Consider the following 20690-nt stretch of genomic DNA (forward strand, 5'->3'; position numbering starts at 1 on the left):
CAGTGATGTATTAACAAAGTTAATGAGTTGGCGAGTGTATTCGTGTCCTTTAACGTCATCGGGTGTTTTCTTTGTATCCCCTCATCTCATGCTTGTGCAACGCATACAACTAAAACCTCCCTCTTTCCTTGATAAATTAATACACAGCTCTTGTGTTTTTGGGCTCTAAGCATGCGGGCTCACATTAAGGCTCACTTAGACTGATAAAACCCGAGCTGATCTTGATTCTGTGCCGCTGCAGCTATAATGGGATTATCGCTCCTGTTCTTTGACTGATGCAATTAAAACACGGAGGCAACTCACACACATTCACTCACTAAAAGCAACTTAATTGAAGGCGCCTTCGTGTTTGCAGAGAGGACAATTAACCCGCGATAAATTATGAGTCGTCATAAAAAAAAAAAAAATCTGCGTGGTTGGCTTTGGCACGCGGCTCTCAGCGGGAGACAAACACAAATCAACACAATTAAAACAGTTAAGTATTGTTACAACAAAATTAAAGTGAAGCAACCACTGGTTTCAACTTGCGCTGTGTCGCTGTGGAGAGGAGGGAGAGGCAGGGGGTCTTGGGTTTTATATGCCAGCTCTTTGGAGAGATGGGGAGGGGGTGTTTTGTGTTGGGGTAACACAAGCGTACCCCTCCCCTCTCCCTCTCCCTCTCTCTCTCTCTCACCCTCCTCCCTCCTTCCTCCTGCTGCTCGCCTAGCCGCTCTCACACCATTGTTGTTGTGGCTGTCGTCCGGAGAGCAGCAGAGTGCTGTGTGGAGGGCTGCTGCTGTGTGCATGACGCGATCCCCTCTCTGCTGTTAGAAAGGAGACGGACTGAGGAGGCTGAGCTCCACTGTTCAGCACCACAGCTCAGATCTCACCAGGACAAACTCGCCGGGAAGGGAACTCGCAGGAGCGCGCTGATGCGTAAAGACGCACGAAGAGTTTTATCCAAGACTGTGCTACGGTGTAATCGAGGAGGGACTCTGAACTGGGGGCGCGTTTTACCATCCTATCAGGCTCTTTCTCTCTTTCTCTCACATTCGGATCTTTTTTGTGAGACACCTCCAGAGCAGAGAAAGAGCGGGTGTTCACATGCGTAACTCTGCTTTCTCGCTCCTTGTTCGCTCTCCATGGATTTAGCGCTGTGAGCGACCGCGGCTGCAGTGGACTTTGCCCCCGGGGATCACAGCTCCATCCGCCGGTCACCAGGAGAACCAGCTGTCGCTCATGTTCCAAGAGGGTGCTGCTGCTGTGTTTTTGATGGATTTATAAGCTCACCTCCGTGTTCAACCGGATACTAAACAGCAGAGACCCGCTCACAGACTGCTTTGAACAGGGGGATACCGCAGGAATACAAGAGCTCCAAATGAGGACTTCAGTGTTGACGCATATCGACCGGGACAAGGAGTGATTCCCCCTTGGTGCCAGCCATCAACGGCGAGGACAGACCAGGAGGAAAGGTGGGTGAAAACAGACGGTGACAGCTGGAGATTCCTGGAGAGTTGTTTCATTCATTTTCGGCGGTTGTGGTGAAGTGAGGGTTAGATCACAACTTAAAAAGTCGCTCTAGAAAACTTTGTTTCCATGCGTCAAATGGTGCAATTAAGGGGTTTTGTGCTTTTTCTTAATTTTAAGGCATTTTCTAGACAACATTTATTGAGATAAAGATGGAGAAGATACTTCACAGCTTGACCCAGCAACACACAGCAAATTACTGAATTAATCCACCTTCTGTACAATTAAAATCGGGTTTTCTGAACATGGTTTTGATTTATGGCGAAGTTTGTGTTTTGCAGTGCGCAGAGCCAATCAAGTCACCTATTAGACATTGAACCTTCCACTTGGACTATTTGTCACAGCGGAGTTTGAACCTTGTGGAACCACAGACTCTATTAAGCAAAAATAAAGACACTAATGTTATTAATTTCGTTTGTATTTCACTCACATAACAGTGATACAATGACAACGTGCGTAAAGACAGAAACACCCCTCTTGGATCAGGTCCCTGTCCAGAGGTAAATTGGAGTAATGTGGATTTAATTGGAAGCTTTACAGAGTTTATTGATCTGAGGATGTGTCAGACAATACTCTGCTGAACTGATGTATTGACTGACAGACGGCGGGACACACGTGCCGGTCACTGTACCTATAAAACACACACAGTGACAGGTCTGACTTGTTATAGGTGCATTCAACCCACAAGAGATCAGCGCATTCGTGGCTGATTTATTGACTGTGATTTATGTGACAGAAATGTGCAGTAGCCAACATCAAACATTATTTTAAGAAAGTCCGCACAGTGACGCCCTTCTGTCCAGAAATAGTTTTTTTTGGGGGGGATGAAGAGTAGAATACAGTGGAAGTGTTTTGGCTCCAGCTGAACACAGCAGAGTGCAGCCGGCAGCGTGCCAGCGGAATTAGCAGCAGCAGGAGAAAAAAGTTTTCCAGTCCCTTAATTGAGAAAGAATACGTTTCATTCAGCAAGCTGGTTGTTTAAACGGTGTGTGTGTGTGTGTGTGTGTGTGTGTGTGTGTGTGTGTGTGTGGGCGCGGCCTGCATGCATGGAGCGCAGGCACCAGGGTCTGGCGCCTGTGCGCAGTCGGGCCGACTCGCCACAGCACAAAGATCACTGTATTATTCCTGTAGTGTCACAGTTTATAGTTTGGCTGCGTGAGTGTTTTTGGAAAATTTGATTCTAAGATACCATTATAATAATATCTAAATATCTAAACAATATTTAGTCATTGAATATCCATGCTAACAATATCAAACTTTTAGATGTACATTTTGGACATTGTGAGTTGTTTATAAACTCTTATTTAAATCAAGGAATTTTATTGAAGTTCTTTAATATCAATCAATAAAATAGGTATTCCAGCTAAAGCATCAATGATTAATCGTTTAGTGAAGGGATCAGAAAGTTATTTTTAAGCAATAATGCAAAACATAATTATATAGTTCCAACTTCATGAGAGATGTTTGTCGGAAATCATTTGTAGAAAGCATCTTGGGTTTTAGGAAACTGCGATGGATGGGTTTCACTTTTTATTGACCAAATAGTTGATGGGTTGATTTGGAACATCTGTATATGGTCAAGTGTCATACCCAGTCAGATTAGTAAATAGGCCCCTGGTTGAGACTGAAGTGAAGTTTAGAGTCTTTCTCAGGCACTAAATGCTGAAATTGAAAGTTTCCACTCTCGCCCGCTAAATCAAAGTTGCTGTAAAGTGTTAAGATGTAGCTCTAAGTACATTATAGTCCTGTTTTTGCTCCAGTGAACAGTCACATATTTTCATTAGTGTTTGGTTCTTCCACCACCTGAAGTCTCATCAGCTGCCGTGCAGTCGAATCTCCACTGCTCCTTCAGATTCTGCAGCTTCCTGGCAGGTTTCGAGTGTTTTCCTAGTAAGGGCCCATTATCCCGGGGCCGACTGAGCACCATCCATTGACAAACAACAGGCGGTAACAGCCCTGCTCCTTATTCATGACGCAGGAGGGCCTGGACAATGTGAGGTGGACGGGACAGTTAGCGGGGACATCTGGTTAAGAATACAGCTGCTCACAGTCAAAACAGGCTCCGTCTTTAACTATCTGCCCCAACAATTGTTTGTGTTTTTTTTTTTTAAGCTCCACATGGTTGAAAAGTGAACAGAAAAGTTTGTGTCTTTGGCTGCAAGAATCAAGTTTCTGATCAGCCGTCTGCCGTGTGTTTGTTTGCCCTCACAGGATCCAGATTTAGAGACTTTGTGGGTTTCTGAGTATGCCAATGCCAGGGACCGGAGTGTGAGGCCCCATCAAGGCTTCCAACATATACTTCTCCCTTGTAACCGCAAGACACACGCGTCACGTCCAGAAGATGGAGAGGGTCTGCACGTTCTGCGTTCTCCTGCTCTGTGTGATGGACAGAGTCTCGGCCAGGGCCACTGACGAAAGAAGGACTAAAGGTAAGACCTGATTAGTTTTGTTTTTCTACAGATAACAAAAAACACATATTTCTGAAACTGTAAAACATCTCATCTGCTGATACACAGCATTTTCGAGGGAATCATCAGGTTTACAGACAGTTTCCCTCACTTATCTTTGGAGGTTTTGTAGAAATCTGGTTGCATCACTTCTCCCTTTGCCAACATTTGCTTTAGAGAGAAAAGTTCAATTCCAGAAGAAAGGGGTGTTTTGTGTGTCAGCACTTGTATGTATCTGTGAAGGTTTCGATCGTTCCACTTTCGGGTCTTATTTTAGCCCCCAGAGGAGGTCCAGGTGACAGCAAAAATGACAGGGAGGCTGAAGCCATGTCTTGGAAGGAGTGAAGGGGGAGGAAAAAAAAGGCGCTCAGTGTTTTTGCTGCTGTAAACTGTGCTACCTGATCCATCCGCGGCCCTGGGGCTCGGAAGTGTAAATCTGCCTGGCTGCGTGCCAGCTGTAGAGGATGAAGAGGGGCGGGGGCGTTACAGGGGCTCTTTCATTGATGCTTTTCAAAAAGACGTCGATGCAGTAAATCAGTCGTCAGTTTAAAATTCCATCAAAATGTTTTTATTGAGTGTACTGGAGGTCTAAGTGTATAACAGAGCCAGCACTTTTCAACATTAAAACATACGATTTTGATCATTCTGCGATGAGGGAACTGGTTGTGTAAGTCAGATTAATAGGAAAGCATTTTTGAAACCTGTGCGTGGTTTGATTAAAGACAAACTGGATTGTCGTCCCGAGGCGTCAGGCTCAGAAGTTGCCTCCTTTCCTTCTTGGTGGCCCCACTTTGTACTGCGGGGCCAAGCGGGGCCAGCTGGGGCTTGCTCTGCAGACCATAATGTGCAGGAAACACCTCGCAGGTTCATTTAAAGTAAAGAGTCAAAGTGGGACAGATAACACAGAGACATGTTGGTCGTAAAACATGAAGATTCCACCAGTGGAGACATCATCTCAACTTTAATTGAGCCCCCCGAAGGAGATGATGGTTTTTTTTGATCATTCAAAAAAATGGTTTAAAAAGGAAGCCTCAATCTCCACAAGCAAACGTCATTATAAGTGTTCTGTGGCTCAGTGGAACAGCTGCAGGTTTCTTTTAAGATTTTGCACAAATGGTGCATTTGAAAAAATTCAGTCAGTATAGGCCACAGTTATTAAAATTACTGCACTGAATCCTGGATGGACTGATGGGTCGAGATTGTTGTGTCACTAGAAAAGTTTGGATTCAAGCTGAGATTCAATTCTACCATGAATCAAAGTTTCAGTTAATTAATCTAATTGTTGATTAATATGTAAATGTTATCAGAGAAAACGTGGCTTTAGTTGAAAGGAGAAGATAATGACTGAGAGGAGATAAGAGAGAAGACAGTAACCCGGGGGGGGGCGCTAGTAGAGACTCTACCACCTCCTCAAAGACGACTTCAGGTGAACTGAGGTTGCAGGAGTCAGAGGGTCACAGTCGTCTGACTGATTTCATACATCTAACAGAGCTTTTATTAATCTCCTTTAATGTTTCTTTTTGTGTTTTCAGTCATATTGCCAAATCAGATAAAGCCCTATTAAACCGCTGAGCTCTCCAAATATAATTATACATTTAATGTTTATATTTGATGTTACAAACCCACAAAGGATACCTGGAATGGTAAATCTTGGCAACAAAAAAATGTTCTCACGCACAGCAAACCAAACTAAGGAAATTAGCCAAATTCGTTTTTTACACCCTTATCAGTGCATGAGGAATTAGAGTTTTATATTTATATATTCATACATACAGTAACACTTAAATATATATATAATAGCAGAGAACTGTAAAGTAAAACCTTTAAACTGACCTGATTGGAGAAAATTCTGTAAATCCTGAGGGAGAGTAGCCAATCCGGAACAAGACAGGAAATTCTCCTGGTAATAATTTGGTATGAAGTGCATATTATTGGGCTCTGCTGGCTCGGGGCATGAATGCCTGCTCATTGTCCCAACTGGTTTCCACTGATGGCTCCGCTGCCAGCCCAGCCGGCTGGGTGACTGCCTGGCTCGCACCAGCTGAGTGGTTTGTTTGTGTTGTGTTGTGTTTTGTTTGCCCCCTCGCCTCTGGGTGACAATTCACACTCTGCCGCAAGTTCAACTGCAGGGCACCATCCCTGTCTCTGCAAGTTCATTAGCATGGCTGCAAGTGTGTGTGTGTGTGTGTGTGTGTGTGTGTGTGTGTGTGTGTGTGTGTGTGTGTGTGTGTGTGTGTGTGTGTGTGTGTGTGTGTGTGTGTGTGTGTGTGTGTGTGATTTACTGTTGATTACTGGTTCTACTGTGTTCAAGTTTGCTCCATTAGAGGGAAACAAGTGGCTTGTTGGGATCTCATATATTTAATATAATGAACACAGTTTCTCAAACGAAACAGATTGAATGATAAGTGCGCTCACATTATAACTCACCACCAAGACCTTTCCATCAGTCGGCTCTCCTTTTGGCTGCTTTGACCAATCAAAGATTTTAGATTTTATTCACGAGGTTGTAGCCGAGTATTTGTTCCTGAAAGCATCGCCTCTACGTGTACTCTGGGCGATTGGGGGAAAAAAGCAGCACTTCACTCCAACAAGGGAACAGATTGCCTTTTCACTAAGCACTCGCAGGAAGCAATCAGACAGAAAATTGCCCTGGAAAATTGCTCGTTCTGAGTGACTGAGCAGTAAGCGAGGTCCCTGGCCAGGGCGGACATATGCTCCAACAAGTGAGCGGGCAAGCACACAAATGGACAAGTGACCCACTGAATGGATAGCACTGTGGCTGATGGTGACACGATAGTAGCCGGGTTATCGCAGCTCTCTATCTCCAGTTCCTGGTAGTATTAAATGACAGTGGTTGTTTAGAAACATGCTGTTCTGATGCCAAACCTTTCAGAGGTAAACTGAAACTGGCTGATTGTGTTTTGACAATTTTCGTCTTGTTCACTTGGGGCGCACTCAGACCAAGGAGGCTTGTAACCAAATTCCTCATTCAAAGTGAAAATCATAAAAAAACATTCACAATAAGGTGAAGAAATGTTAATTATTTCTTATATCTTTTCCTGTTTTTTCTCAGCTCCTCTTGGTTCTCCAGTTCTGCGGATCTCCAGGCCTCTGATAGTGCCAGGTTATCCAGAAAACACCACAGCGGTGGTGGGTGGTCAGGCAAATCTGGTGTGTAAAGTCCACAGGCCGACATCCACCAAGGTGCAGTGGTTGAAGACGGACGTCAGTGCCCCAGGACGAAATCAGGGAGGACCCCCACACGTCAGAGCTCTGACCGTAAGAAGCCAACATATTCCACAGAAATCTCCAGTGTTATATGTTCTACTTGGACGGTATTTTGATTATATTATCATCATTAAAAAGTTGTTTAAATAATCTCTCTTCCACGCAGGCCCTGCAGAGCAATGCATCCAAGGTGTACACCCTGCATCTGTTCAACATCACTGTGGAGGATGCAGGAGAGTACGTCTGCATGGCTGAGAGCATTCACGCAGGAGAGACGGTACAGGCCATGCAGTCGGCGTGGCTGGACGTCCTGCCTGGTGAGACACACGCATAAATTACTAGTTTCTATAATTGTGACAATGGCTGGACGGCTTCGTCTAAAGTTTCCCAAAGCAGCACAATAGGGCATTCATCATAGAGCAGAGTTGTCTAACCTCAACTTTTCTCTTCTGCAGGTACCATCATTTCCCAGACAGAGGACCTCACTGCTGCTGAAATCCCCACAGGTAAAACCACTTTCTGATATGAAGAGTCTCAAAATGTTTTAGTTGCAAAAATACAATCAGTTGTCGGTTATAATATTCTCTATTTGTCAAAACTCTGTTAAAGCATTGTAAGATCTTTGTGGGGGTGTTCTCTGTGGTAGGGTTAGGGATGCGGTGTGTTACATCGACAGGTGTTCCTATTAGTTTGTCCACCCCATTCAAATCTCCATACAACCCAATAAAGGTCAACAGCACCGCAAACGTTTCCCTCCAAAATGATCTTAAAGTGTAATCAACACTTCTTCAACACAGTTTAAACAAAAACTAAACATTAAAACCTTTATTTAGTCAAAGCTACATGTTTCTTAGTGTAGCTATGGCATTTACAACCTTTTCCACTGATTGAAGTGAAGGGAATGGGTGACAGTTAATCCCTTTTGGTGTCTGTAAAGTTAAAAAAAACAAGTTTGTAAAACCCTGAAAAGAGAGAGCCGACTGTTGAGGGCAGTATGGCGGCCATCTGTGCCAGCTCAATCACCAGTGTCCTCCTCTCCGGGCTCGAACGATCGTCTTTCCTCCCTCCGCTCACTTAGATCTCCAGTGAACCTTCACCGCCCCTCAGATTCACGCTCCGTCCACTGTCATGCTGCAACATGTTCATTAGCCTCAGTTTCTCTTCATGCTTGTTTCTTTTCTTGGTCTTTTTTTTTTTGAGTTTGTGGCGTAAGCTAGACCGCTCTCAGTCTCACAATAATCCACAGAGGAACAAAAAGATGAGGAGGGGGGGTGGTGGGGTGGAGGGGGACTGGGTCAGTTAGACCTCCCTGATCTCCATGGTAATTCCATTGTGTGTGAGTGTGGGGATGGGAGGTAACGGGGCTGAAGAGTTGAAGGTCATAGTTGAGGGGGTGGCTATGCTTAGAAGAGGAGATGAAGAAATTACTTGTTGGCTGGTTCTCTCTTTGTGGTGATATAAGTTAGAGACCAAAATAAATAGAAAGGTTGATGATACGTTGAAACAATAAGAAGTAAAGTATGCATCATGAACATCAAAGTAAAAGGGTTTGATGTTTGGTTTCAACAGACGCTCTGGAGGAGCTGAGCGAGGACACCACAGAGCATCTTCTTCTAGAGCCGGGCAACGTGCTGAAACTGCGCTGTGACATGAGCACCCGGCCCGGCATGGCAGTTAACTGGTACAAGGAGGGAGTCCGTGTTATGCCTACACCCCGGATCCAGATCCGCGGCATCATCATGGAGATCACAGACGTAACATACGAGGATTCAGGCGTTTACGTTTGTGTTCTCCGCGGAACCAAAGAGCCTGTGAGAAACTTCACCATCACTGTAACAGGTGAGGACACTGACACTGTGGTGTATTGCATTAAAAACTGTCAGGGTTAGATTTGGGATAAACATGGTTGAGGTTAGTTCTGTGTCTTTTTGTCTCTCCTCATTTGACTTTATTTTTCATGTCTCCAGACTCATTGGGGTCAGGAGACGATGACGAGGACAACGGCTTGGAGGACTCATCAGCTGAGATCGAAAATGACCAGGTTTACTTTTCCAGAGGTGTGTTGCTTGTTTGCTTAGTAGCTGTAATCCTTAACGATTTACTACAACTCAATGTTCAGACTTGATCAGAACATTCTGACTAATGGCTCAATGGCTGGTCTTTGTTCATTCAGGTCCTTATTGGACCCACACCCAGCGTATGGAGAAGAAGCTGTACGCCGTTCCCGCCGGCAACACAGTGAAGTTCCGTTGCCCAGCCATGGGGAGCCCCATGCCAAACATTCGCTGGCTAAAAAATGGACGAGAATTCAGAGGAGAGCATCGCATTGGGGGCATTAAGGTTAGAACGGTTGCAGAGTGTGATGATTATTTGCTCAGCTACTATTTAGGCTTCATCGTTCTCCAAGTTTCTATCTAAACCAATCTTCTTTGGTTTTTCTTTGGGTAGCTGAGACACCAGCACTGGAGCCTGGTGATGGAGAGTGTTGTTCCTTCAGACAGAGGAAACTACACCTGTGTGGTGGAGAACAAATACGGCTCCATCACTCACAGCTACGTCCTCGATGTCCTCGGTAAGACATGATGATGTACAAACAATCTGTTTATGTGTTTGTGTCTCAATACTTAATAACTGTCACCTACTAATGCTTAGCGCTTGTTCTTTAAACCTAAATTTCATTGCTTTGAGATCAGCTGAAAATATTTATGGCAGCAATAGCAACAATTATTAGTCAGCATGTCTTCAAATAAAAGCCTCCAGTCTGAGAGAGGTGAGAAGCAAAGGGGTGAGCAGAAGGTGACAGGGGCGCCTGGCGTCCTCCCTGCCGGGCAGGATGTGGACAGTCAGGCGTCCACACCAGTTTTCTACCTGACCTGTCACAGCAGATCAAGGGCTGCAGTTTATTTGTTCATTTGTCCGCTGCCTGTCCAGCACGGGGTCAGTTTCTGTCCTCGTCGACGGGGGGAGAGGACTAACGAGACAACTAACGAGATCAGAGAGCGAGAGTAGCCGCAGATCAAAGAGACCCCGGCAACCAGCTGACAAAGAGCCACACTAATGGAACCAATTTCCATCCCAAAATGACAGTTCTGCTCTTTTGCCAGCACACAAACACATTATAGGTGAGAGTGGCTGTTGGTCATTTTAAGACATTTGCTTGCATGACTGTTAAATGGTCAAATATCTGGATGTTTTAGCCACAGTTCGGTATGATTCCAGTTTATCCTGCCTACACAGACTCCTGGTGTGAGGGGTGTTTCTGAGACTTGCAGAGTTAAACCATGCTTGGCAGATCAGATTCTCTGTCTCCATGTTTCAGGATCACCTTTGAACTGTTGCTCTGAGAATAAAGGGAATCATTTCAGCTCTGATTGGTCCCTCTGGTGTCTCTTCACTTTACTCATGTCTTCACCGATATGTTCCCCACACAGAGCGCTCCCCCCACAGGCCCATCCTGCAGGCTGGTCTACCAGCCAACACTACAGCAGTGGTAGGCAGTGACGTCCAGTTCCACTGCAAGGTCTACAGCGACGCCCAACCTCATATCCAGTGGCTCAAACACATTGAAAGAAATGGCAGCCGCTATGGTGCGGACGGGACACCTTACGTTCAAGTTCTCAAGGTTGGTGACATACATCAGGTGTTTTGATCAGTAGACAAGTACAAACTCTGCTTTGAAATGTTAAGAGTTTCTGGAAAATTTTTCAAAAATAACTGCTGTTTAGTAAGTGTTTGCTTCTGTTTTTTTTTTAAAGAAAAAAGGGGAGGACTGGGAAGGCATTGAATTTTAATAATTGTTGTTAACTAATCTTTTATGTCATTTTCCTGCTCATGTTTTATGAAGACTGGCAGTCTGAACATGTCAGAAGTGGAGGTGCTCTACCTGTCCAAAGTTACCATGGAGGATTCTGGAGAGTACACCTGTCTGGCTGGAAATTCAATTGGTTTTGCCCATCAATCTGCTTGGCTGACCGTCCTCTCAGGTAAACGACAGAGGCGACTGAAGGCAATATGACTTAGCGCTGGAAAGATGTTACTTAGTTGTATGCCCTGTTGTGGTGTCAACAAACCTTGAACATAAGTATCTAAAGCGTTTTTGGTAAAAACTTTCTACAGAGGAGGAAGCAGCTGATGCCTTGGACACCTTGGAGACCAAGTACACCGACATCATCATCTACGCCTGTGGTTTCCTGGCTCTGATCATGGCCATCGTCATTGTGGTGTTGTGTCGAATGCAGGTCCACCCCAGAAGGGAGCCGTTTGATGCTCTTCCTGTCCAGAAGCTCTCCAAGTTCCCTCTTCGCAGACAGGTATGAGGCAGTGTGCATGTTGGGAAATTCGGTCTTTGTTCACTAACAGATGCTTTGGCAAATTGTCGATGACATGAGGCCAGGGTACGTTTGAATCTTCTTACAAAGCAAGTATAAATAGCTTGCAGTGGTCAATGGGGTCAATGGCTGTTCCAAATTTCCAAACTCGAAACCTTCCTGTATGTTACTTGTTGTTAACTAAATTATAATTTTCTGCATCTCCTCTTTCAGTATTCAGTTGACTCCAACTCATCAGGGAAGTCCAGTGCGTCTCTAATGAGAGTGGCTCGCCTTTCCTCCAGCTGCTCTCCCATGTTGGCTGGAGTAATGGAGTTCGAGTTGCCTTACGACCCAGACTGGGAGTTCCCGAGAGAGAAGTAAGATGCAGCAAATATTTTTGGAAAGAAATAACACCTACTCTTCAATTGAATTTAGTATCAAAAGGATTTGAGTTGGCCGATTACAAAGCGAGACAGAGGGTCACTAAATTTAGCTTGGCTGCTGGGATCCAGACTAATTTAAACATTGTAGTCTTGCAGCCATGTGGGGACCTAAAAAGAAACAAGTCCGCAGCCCATTTTTGGCTCTGCCCAACCCATGTTTTAAGAAACCAGAGCCCCAAATTATGTATATGTACAGTTTTCATTTGGATATACTTATTTTCACTAACTCTCAATCTTTCTCTCTCTAGTCTAACATTGGGCAAACCTCTTGGAGAAGGCTGTTTTGGTCAGGTGGTCAGAGCTGATGCATATGGCATCAGCAAGGATGGTACAGAAGCGGCCAACACTGTAGCAGTTAAGATGCTCAAAGGTAGGAATGAAATGATACACCCACAAAAATACTCCCAAAGATTAGCTAACGTCTGCTGTCAGTGACAAAGTCACGGTTGTTTAAATGTAAATGTTTCCCTCAGATGATGCCACAGACAAAGATCTGGCAGATCTCATCTCGGAGATGGAGCTGATGAAGGTGATGGACAAACACAAGAACATCATCAACCTGTTGGGAGTCTGCACACAAGATGGTGAGTGTCTGATACTCGACTAAAAATTTTATTATTATTGCATACCTGTAAATTTAATTAAAGGTATCTGTTAGCTTGTGATTCATCAAATAAAACTGATCTTGGCTCTTGAGTCGATGTTTAGAGCAATAATAAAAGGACAGCATCTCCCTTGTTAACGCAAATTACGTCTCACACACACACACACCCTTATTTTCGACAGAAAACAATGCCTTTCCATTATCTTGCTCCATTGTTATTGTAAATCTAAACCCACCAGCCTAATCTAGTCGGTGTTTCAACTTTGGTGGTCCCAACCCATAAGGCTCAACCAACAATAGTAACAACCCCGTCCTTCATTCTGCTTGTGTTCTCCCCTCAGGCCCTCTGTACGTTCTGGTGGAGTATGCCTCCAAAGGCAGTCTGAGGGAGTACCTGCGGGCCCGGCGACCTCCAGGCATGGACTACACCTTTGATGTGACCAAGGTGCCTGAGGAGCAGCTCACCTTCAAAGACCTTCTGTCCTGTGCCTACCAGGTGGCCAGAGGGATGGAGTACCTGGCCTCTAAAAGGGTACGTTCACTTTTAAAGAGTTAGAGGCTGTAGCAGCAGAGTTTCTGAGTACGTGAGTCTGTTGGTCATTTATTTGTGCTTGTTTGTCTTGTTTGTAGAGTTGCTCTATGTGGCCAAGGAGTTGCTTTACAATTGATTACCAGTTAACAAGAGTGTAGCAGAAACTACTTGCATGACTGCATGGCTCCACATATAACTTCTAATATAAACAGGAGAAATTATAATTGTTCACTGTAATGCAAGCCAGATGGTGGATTTATGGATTGGGGTGCTCTTAAGGAACTTTCACATTATAAGCTTCAGCCCCATTGGGGATGTTTACATATCAATTTTCATTACAGTTTCATGTGGCCACGTCCCCGGCCAGGAAATACAGCCACAAAATGAAAGCAGGATTGCAAAATGCTCAATATTTGTGGACGTCTTGATTTTATAAGGGGCTGTAATATCAGAAGTTTGGTTTTGACTTGAATGGAAGTGTGATTATCATCAAGTTCCTTTGTGTGATTCAGTGTTTTTTTATTTGGGCACTTGGCCTTCAGATGAATGAGCTTGGTTCAGACGGTTTGGAATGGCAGCTCCATTTCTTTCCTTTCCCCCCATCTCTCTTGTCGTCCTCTCTGCCTCTGTCTGTCCCTTTCGTTCCTTTCTTCCCATTCCCACCCCCTGTGTTTGAGGTCCTTTCATTTTCCCAGCATGCACTCTGTCTGTGTGCTTCTTATCAACACGTCTCTTTGTCTGCCAGCCGGTGTCTCAGACAGGCATTCCTGAACAGAAAGCTGCTGCAGCTTCAGCCCTGTTTACTCTCCTCCATCCATCTGTCTGTCCCTCCATCGCCGGGCTTTGTCCTTTTTAGCGCTGCCATAAATCTGTTAGCAAACAGGCAGCAGAGCCATCGTTTGGGTGTAGGCATCAGGTTTCTGGCTCTACGGCCTCCGAAGAATGCAGAAGCCTGAAACTAACCCTCCATTATGGGGAGACCCACAAACCAAGAGTGGTTCATTTCGCATGTCCCCACAAATCCCACATCTATTTCGAATGAAAACCAAAATAAACTTAATGACATCCATTCAATGTGGGCAAACAGGGCCTTTCTTTTTTTTCCCTCCCAAATAGTTGTTTTTTCTTCAAACTCTGGGGTTTCTATATAAAGACATTTTAATTTTGTTGCATTCTATAAACTGAGGCCCTGTGTGTTGAATTTAGTCTCCTGAGTCTTTTGCAGTGAATAATTCCTACCTTCCATACCTTCATGTTTTTGCATGGTCTCTCCAAACCACAGCCTGGAGCAGACAGAAACATGTCATATTACACGTGTAAATTCAAAAGAATATAAAACCATGGGAAAGTAAATTTAGTTCTTGTATGGTTTGAAATGTAAATGAATGCCTTTGCCAATGGGAGAGCAGATACACCACAGAGAGAAAAGAAACAAGAAAACAATGTATTCGGCCCATTTTCTCAATTAAATCTCTGAGCACATTAGCCAGGACCATTTCAACTTTATGCTAATCTTCTAATCTGGAGACCCAGCAGTTGGCCTAAAGCTCATTTTCAGGGCTTTTGTCATACTTAAATTCCCTCTCTCCTCTCTCCGCAGTGCATCCACAGAGATCTGGCAGCCAGAAACGTTCTGGTGACAGAGGACAACGTGATGAAGATCGCCGACTTTGGCCTGGCCAGAGGAGTCCACCAGATCGACTACTACAAGAAAACCACCAACGTGAGTGACAGTTGTACAGCGGCACATTTTCAGGAATCACAGTGACTCCCGTGACTTTCCAGTGGTTGAATGATGTTTTCCAGTAGCTAACATGCGGGACAGTGGAATTACCACCCTTCTTTTACTTTTCCACAGTTGCAAAGCTAAGATGTTGTCATCTTATTGCAGATTTGAAAGGGGGGATATTTCCCTGCTTTTCTTGAATGTATTTTCCTAAATGTTCAGCCCCAAGTTATGGTTGTTGCCTTAAATGTAAATCAGGTAGAAGATCAGATGTTTAAACCTCTGACCTTCTGAAATTGCCCCTCAGTGAAAATAAAGGAACCATCAAGATATTGGGATTGTTAAAAGGTTAAAGTGTAAAGCTGGTTGTTTGTAAAAAAAAAAAGTCCTCTCCAACCCTGCTTGTAAACATGTCTGCTCCCCAGCCAGGTTCCTCCTGCCTGGCTCCTCTAACAGCTTTAATACTCCTCAAGACAGATGTCTGATGTTTTCCTCTGATTGGCAGCAGCCTTAATGGGACTTAATTAGTAAAGCGGGGAGACTGGGATGGAGGAAGGGGGAGGATTGTGAGGGGAGGGGGGGAGGCATGGAGAGACATGGAGTGAGAGTGTGTGGTGTTGAAAAAATGTTTACAGTGAGACAAAAAAAGAAAAATGGGGCTCTTAACGTTTCCATGTCCGCTCTGCAGGGACGGCTGCCGGTGAAGTGGATGGCACCAGAGGCCTTGTTTGACAGAGTCTACACACACCAGAGCGACGTGTAAGTTCAACTTCTCAAAAGTCTCAGCAGCAGGAAAACTTGAAGTGCTTTACAACACAAACTAATATGTCAGCTGTTGTAATTGTATGTTATACCTCTTGTACACCAGAATTAGCAGGTACATGCAGGTTTTTTCTTACGCAAGTTAACACACTCAAAAAGGCAACTGACTCTTTTCTCATTACAGCATCAGCGTCTAGATTGTAGAAATAAAGATGAAGTTAGAAATTATAAATTAGCGTTTTCACCCATGTGTTTCCATCACTGCCGATAAAAACCTAAAATGTCGAGTCAATCAGACCTGGTAGTGAATTCGCATTACCAATGAAAACTAGGTGTAATGTTAAATTGATGTCTGTCAGGCTTCAGTCATCCTTCTACACCACAGTGGACTAAATTAAATACGTGTCTTATCATTAATCTTCTCTCTCCTGTCCCCAGGTGGTCGTTTGGCGTCCTGATGTGGGAGATCTTCACGTTGGGTGGCTCGCCGTACCCCGGCATCCCAGTGGAAGAGCTCTTCAAGCTGCTGAAAGAAGGACATCGAATGGACAAACCCTCCAACTGCACACACGAGCTGTAAGCAGGCGCTCTTCCTTTTTATTTTCCACTGTTAGCAGCCATGCCCGTTTACGCCCACATCCACACCAGCCAAAAGAGTCTTACATTAGGCCTATAAGCCACTTTGTGAAATGTGTTTAGTCAGGAGGAAAGTTATTTCTATATATTTGCTGTGGTGAGCTTTGTGCTCAGAGCTTATTTCCAAGAGTGTTTGTTTGGATAATCAATATCTTTTAGGGGCAAATGTAACTTCAACCAGCCACTGTATCTCTGAAATACATTTTCACACATCTTTTCCAACGTCATCTGTGTTGAAAGTTTCTCATTGAGTGCAGAAATAATTTTTCCCGTGTTGTGTTTTCTTTCCGCAGCTACATGATGATGCGTGAGTGCTGGCATGCTGTTCCCACCCAGAGACCGACCTTCAAACAGCTGGTGGAGGAGCTGGACAAAGTGCTGCTGTCCATCTCTGACGAGGTGGGCTTCAAACACACACACACACACACACACACACACACACACACACACACACACACACACACACACACACACACACACACACACACACACACACACACACACACACACACACACACACACACACACACACAAACATGCAGACATGTTAACGGATCCATTTGTGAAGATGCACACGCGCATTTTCCTCTTCTTCTCCGTCACAATCTGCTGTCCAGATGTCTTCAGGACACAATGCATACAGAGCAGATTTTTAAATGGCAAGCAACACAACTCTGTCTAAAATGCTTTTGTAAAAAGCCAAAACTCTTTCAGCTTAAATTGGAATTGTTGATTGTAAAATGCATGTCTATAGTGATGTGGTGGACTAATGAAAAGCAGTCTGGTTGCCAGTGAGAACTTGCCAAATTGGATTTCCTATTCAATTTATTTTGCTGACTATTTTAGAAATAATTAAATGTGTCCTTTTCTGGTTTTCTTACGAATTTCCTCTCCCCTCAGTACTTGGACCTGTCGACGCCCTTCGAGCAGTACTCGCCATCATGTGAGGACACATCTAGCTCCTGCTCCTCCGACAACGACTCCGTTTTTACCCATGATGCCTTGTCCACCGACCCCTGTCTCCTGGGCTACCAGGACGTGCGTTCCAGGATAGATATGAAGACAGCACTCCGATAGGCACCCGCACATAAACACACATGAACGACTTTGGGCTTTCAAGTGAAGCAACACATCTACTGGCAGCCACACTGGAGGTCCACTACAGCATTTCTAAAGTTAAGGCAAAGCTTTAATTCTCATTAGGTTTTACATTGGACCTCCATTATGGCGCCAGACAAAGCCCTTAGATGTAGGTGGGCATCTGTTACACACAAATACACACAAAGACACGTGTGCACATGGAGCACTGAGGCCAGTGGGCTTCATTACTAGGTGGAGTTTAGTAGGAAAACCTTTCATCCTGGGCAGAAGAACGAGCAGAAGAAAAGACGACAAACAAAACATGGTACTTTGGACTATCAGCTCTGGCACTGTGCCCGAGAACAGCTGTAACGTTGGAAAACTGCGGCACTAAACACAACCGAAGAGACCCTGGTACTCAAAACGGCTCGAAATGCTTTCTTTGATCAAGTCTCCTTCAGAGAGGCCAAGGACAATGATCTCCTCACATAAACTCAACCAGAAACCAGGGTTTGAAACCCCGGTGATAAAGACATTTTAACGTGAAAAAAAAAAAGATTTATTTTGCTATGATAAAAAAGAAGAAACTGATTGTTAAATATAAATCTCTCTATATAAGATTATTTTACTTTTGTGTTGCTTATTTAAAAAGAAAAACGGTCTTAAATCTCAGGATCTCTCGTGCTAAGAACTTGCTGTTGCATCAGCAAAGTGCCTGAAGTTATAATTTTCCTGTGAAGATATTAGAATATAAAAATATTGTATGTACATATCAACAGCAGAAAGACGATTGCCTTTTATAAATTATTCTGAATGACACAGAAATGAAGGTTAGTGGCGGCAAAAAGGAGAGAGGGATTTAATCAAGTGTTTCCAGTGCCAAACCTGTCGCCACTGTCACTGTCTATGTTCAGGTTTCATTCCAAAATGACACAAATCACTATTTCTTAACACAAACATTTTGACTATTGACCTCTTTTAATTTGAATTTTCCAGACATTAAATCCAAGAAATCTAAATACAGCATTGGGGTCACTCCCAAATCATGACACTAGATGTCGAAATTCGATAAACATTGTCTAAAAACAGCCTTACATGTTACGTCAACAAACCACATTTTCCATTGACGTCCTCAAATGTTTGTGGTAAAAAAGAAAATACGGTTTGGGACTTGAATAATGGTTTAAAGTTTTTGGAATGAAACCCCCCATTTATGATTTTGTACTAAACTGCTGCGGCCTCCAGCCCAAGAAAACAATGTGTGGGTAAATATCAGAAAGAGCCCAGTTATTGTTGCTGTTGTCTGACGAAAACCACAGATTTTCAAAACTATTTGGACATGAAGTAAAAAAGATTTCTCTCACAGCTTCTCACGGCTGTTTGAAACGAGGTTGGATCAGGTCTCCGAACCTCTAAAGGTCACGAGACAGACTCGTTTACAAGTAAAGACGACCACGTGAACTGTCCTGAGACAACATCTTGTGGTCTTCCTCTAACAACAGCTTTCCCTCAGTCTGCGCCTACATCGCTGTATTGTCAGAGACAGTAGTGTGTCCGTGGTGGGACTCGTCCTGAAAGGAGGACTGACGATTCGGCTGTGTGGGGACTCTGTGGGGAGCTGGGCCGGGCCCACTGTCACTGCTGAACAAGGAGAGGAGATCAGGGAGGGGGGGGGCACTGAATGTGAAAGCCAGTGTGATTGATTTCAAATAGAGGAGAAGGGGGAGGGAGCCTCCTTTGTCTGCCTGTAACCCCTCACCCAACCCAATCTGTTGGTGAGGGGTCCTCAGGTCCGCAGCCTGGCCGGACAATGAAGGCTTTGCAGGCTTAATGGGTGCGACTACGGACCAGAGGGAGTTTTTGGGGGGGTGGTGGCGGTGTGGGGATGGCTTGGGCTTGTTTGCAAATGAAGAGGCTCTTATTATGGTAATGTGTCCTCTTCTCTCCCAAAACGCCCCTATCTTTATCCAAGGCCACCATCTTTTAAATTACAAATCTTAACTCACGTTTGCTGCTCCGCCGCTGCCGCCAGGACCAGCTGCAGAAATTTCCCCAGTGGTGTAAAATGCCAACTGAGTCCCAGTCCGCCTCCCGAACCTGGCACCACAATTCAGGCACAGACACAATAACCATTGACAAAATTGACATTGTGAAATATCTGTCTCCAGATCTGTGGAAAACACAAAGAAGCACATTCAGTAATTGTAACGCCTCATTTGAATTAATTGATTTCAGTCTGAAATTTGGTTGCTTTCAATGCTGGTGAAACACAAAACCTCAAACTAAATTTAATTCGGCTAATCTCGCCATCACAACTTGCTCCATTACTCTCTCCTCTTTTTTTCCCCCCGTCAGATGGTGGAAAGTTTCAGGTTTTCATTCCAAGATGCTTTAAATTCATCATTTAGTAATCTTGCCATGTGCAAACCCAGTCAAGCATTTTGTCTAAGAAGGATTAACATATCAACTCTGCTCATTTTGTTTGCATTTTATGCTGCCGGTCCCCTCGTGACAGCTGGTGTCGCTCATTTTGGAATGAAGCTCTTTTACATTTACACGAAGTGTCCGGACACATATGCATCTCTACATTCCAGTTATCCCAGATACAAAATTGTAAACAATCACAATGTTCTTAAAGATTTCCTCAAGAGAATTATTTTAGAAATATCTAATTTATTTGTTTATTGTTGTGTTTTTATATGAAATAAAGTATAATTTAAAACAAAGCTGCTCTGTTTCTCTGCCTCTGTGTTTGCTTAAAGAAATGGCAGCTGAGTCTGACAGGCTGGAAAATAACCAGACTCAGTGTGGAAGCCAAGAAAATGCCCTGATTCAGGGCAAGTTGTTATCGCTCTCATCAGCTAATACTGGCCACACTGAGGTTTTTATTTGAAACCTGCAAAAACAGATGAGTTCTTTATTTGCATTCGGAACGGTGGGGGAAAAGGTCAAAGCCCCAGGAACAAGTTAGTAAGCTTGTCTGAGGTGGAAATATCAATACTCCTACAACTACTACTGATACTACGACTGCAACTACTACTACTACTACTTATAATAATAATAATAACAATAATAATAGTGTAATTGAGTGCAATGGAAACAGAATTAGTGATTAACTTGTTGCATAATTATCTGATTGATGATAAAAACATCGGATCTGTCTGAACCAATGAGATTAAAATATTCCTCAAACTTTTAAGTGAGAGAAACATCGTATGTCCTCATGGTTTTCCATAGTTTGAGGATTTACATTGGACTGGACACGTGTGTGTTGCATTGACGCTTGACAGACGCTTGGTGCTGACGCAATCACCATAACAACAACAATTTATCTCAAGTAACCAGATTATAGGACAGAAACATAGGTGGAGACCCCCGAAGACAGTGAAAAAGCAAAAATCAAACAGACTGAAGTG

The 20690-nt window shown here is 44.0% G+C and overlaps 1 protein-coding gene across 1 annotated transcript; it reads left to right on the forward strand.

The window, feature by feature from the left end:
- The first annotated feature begins 711 nt into the window (after positions 1-711).
- On the forward strand, positions 712-20000 carry fgfr4 (fibroblast growth factor receptor 4). The gene is made up of 21 exons (XM_035178535.2): positions 712-1451; positions 3718-3935; positions 7027-7232; positions 7348-7498; positions 7637-7687; positions 8751-9020; positions 9149-9238; positions 9355-9521; positions 9630-9753; positions 10613-10803; positions 11026-11164; positions 11298-11491; positions 11723-11868; positions 12183-12304; positions 12408-12518; positions 12880-13070; positions 14671-14793; positions 15485-15555; positions 15997-16134; positions 16488-16593; positions 17095-20000. Exons 2-21 carry the CDS (start codon positions 3848-3850, stop codon positions 17269-17271), a joined length of 2856 nt encoding a protein of 951 aa, XP_035034426.1. The 5' UTR covers positions 712-1451; positions 3718-3847; the 3' UTR covers positions 17272-20000.
- The last annotated feature ends 690 nt before the right edge of the window (positions 20001-20690 follow it).

Source organism: Hippoglossus stenolepis, chromosome 15 (genome assembly GCF_022539355.2).
Source record: "Hippoglossus stenolepis isolate QCI-W04-F060 chromosome 15, HSTE1.2, whole genome shotgun sequence".
In the NCBI taxonomy this organism is placed as follows: Eukaryota; Metazoa; Chordata; class Actinopteri; order Pleuronectiformes; family Pleuronectidae; genus Hippoglossus; species Hippoglossus stenolepis.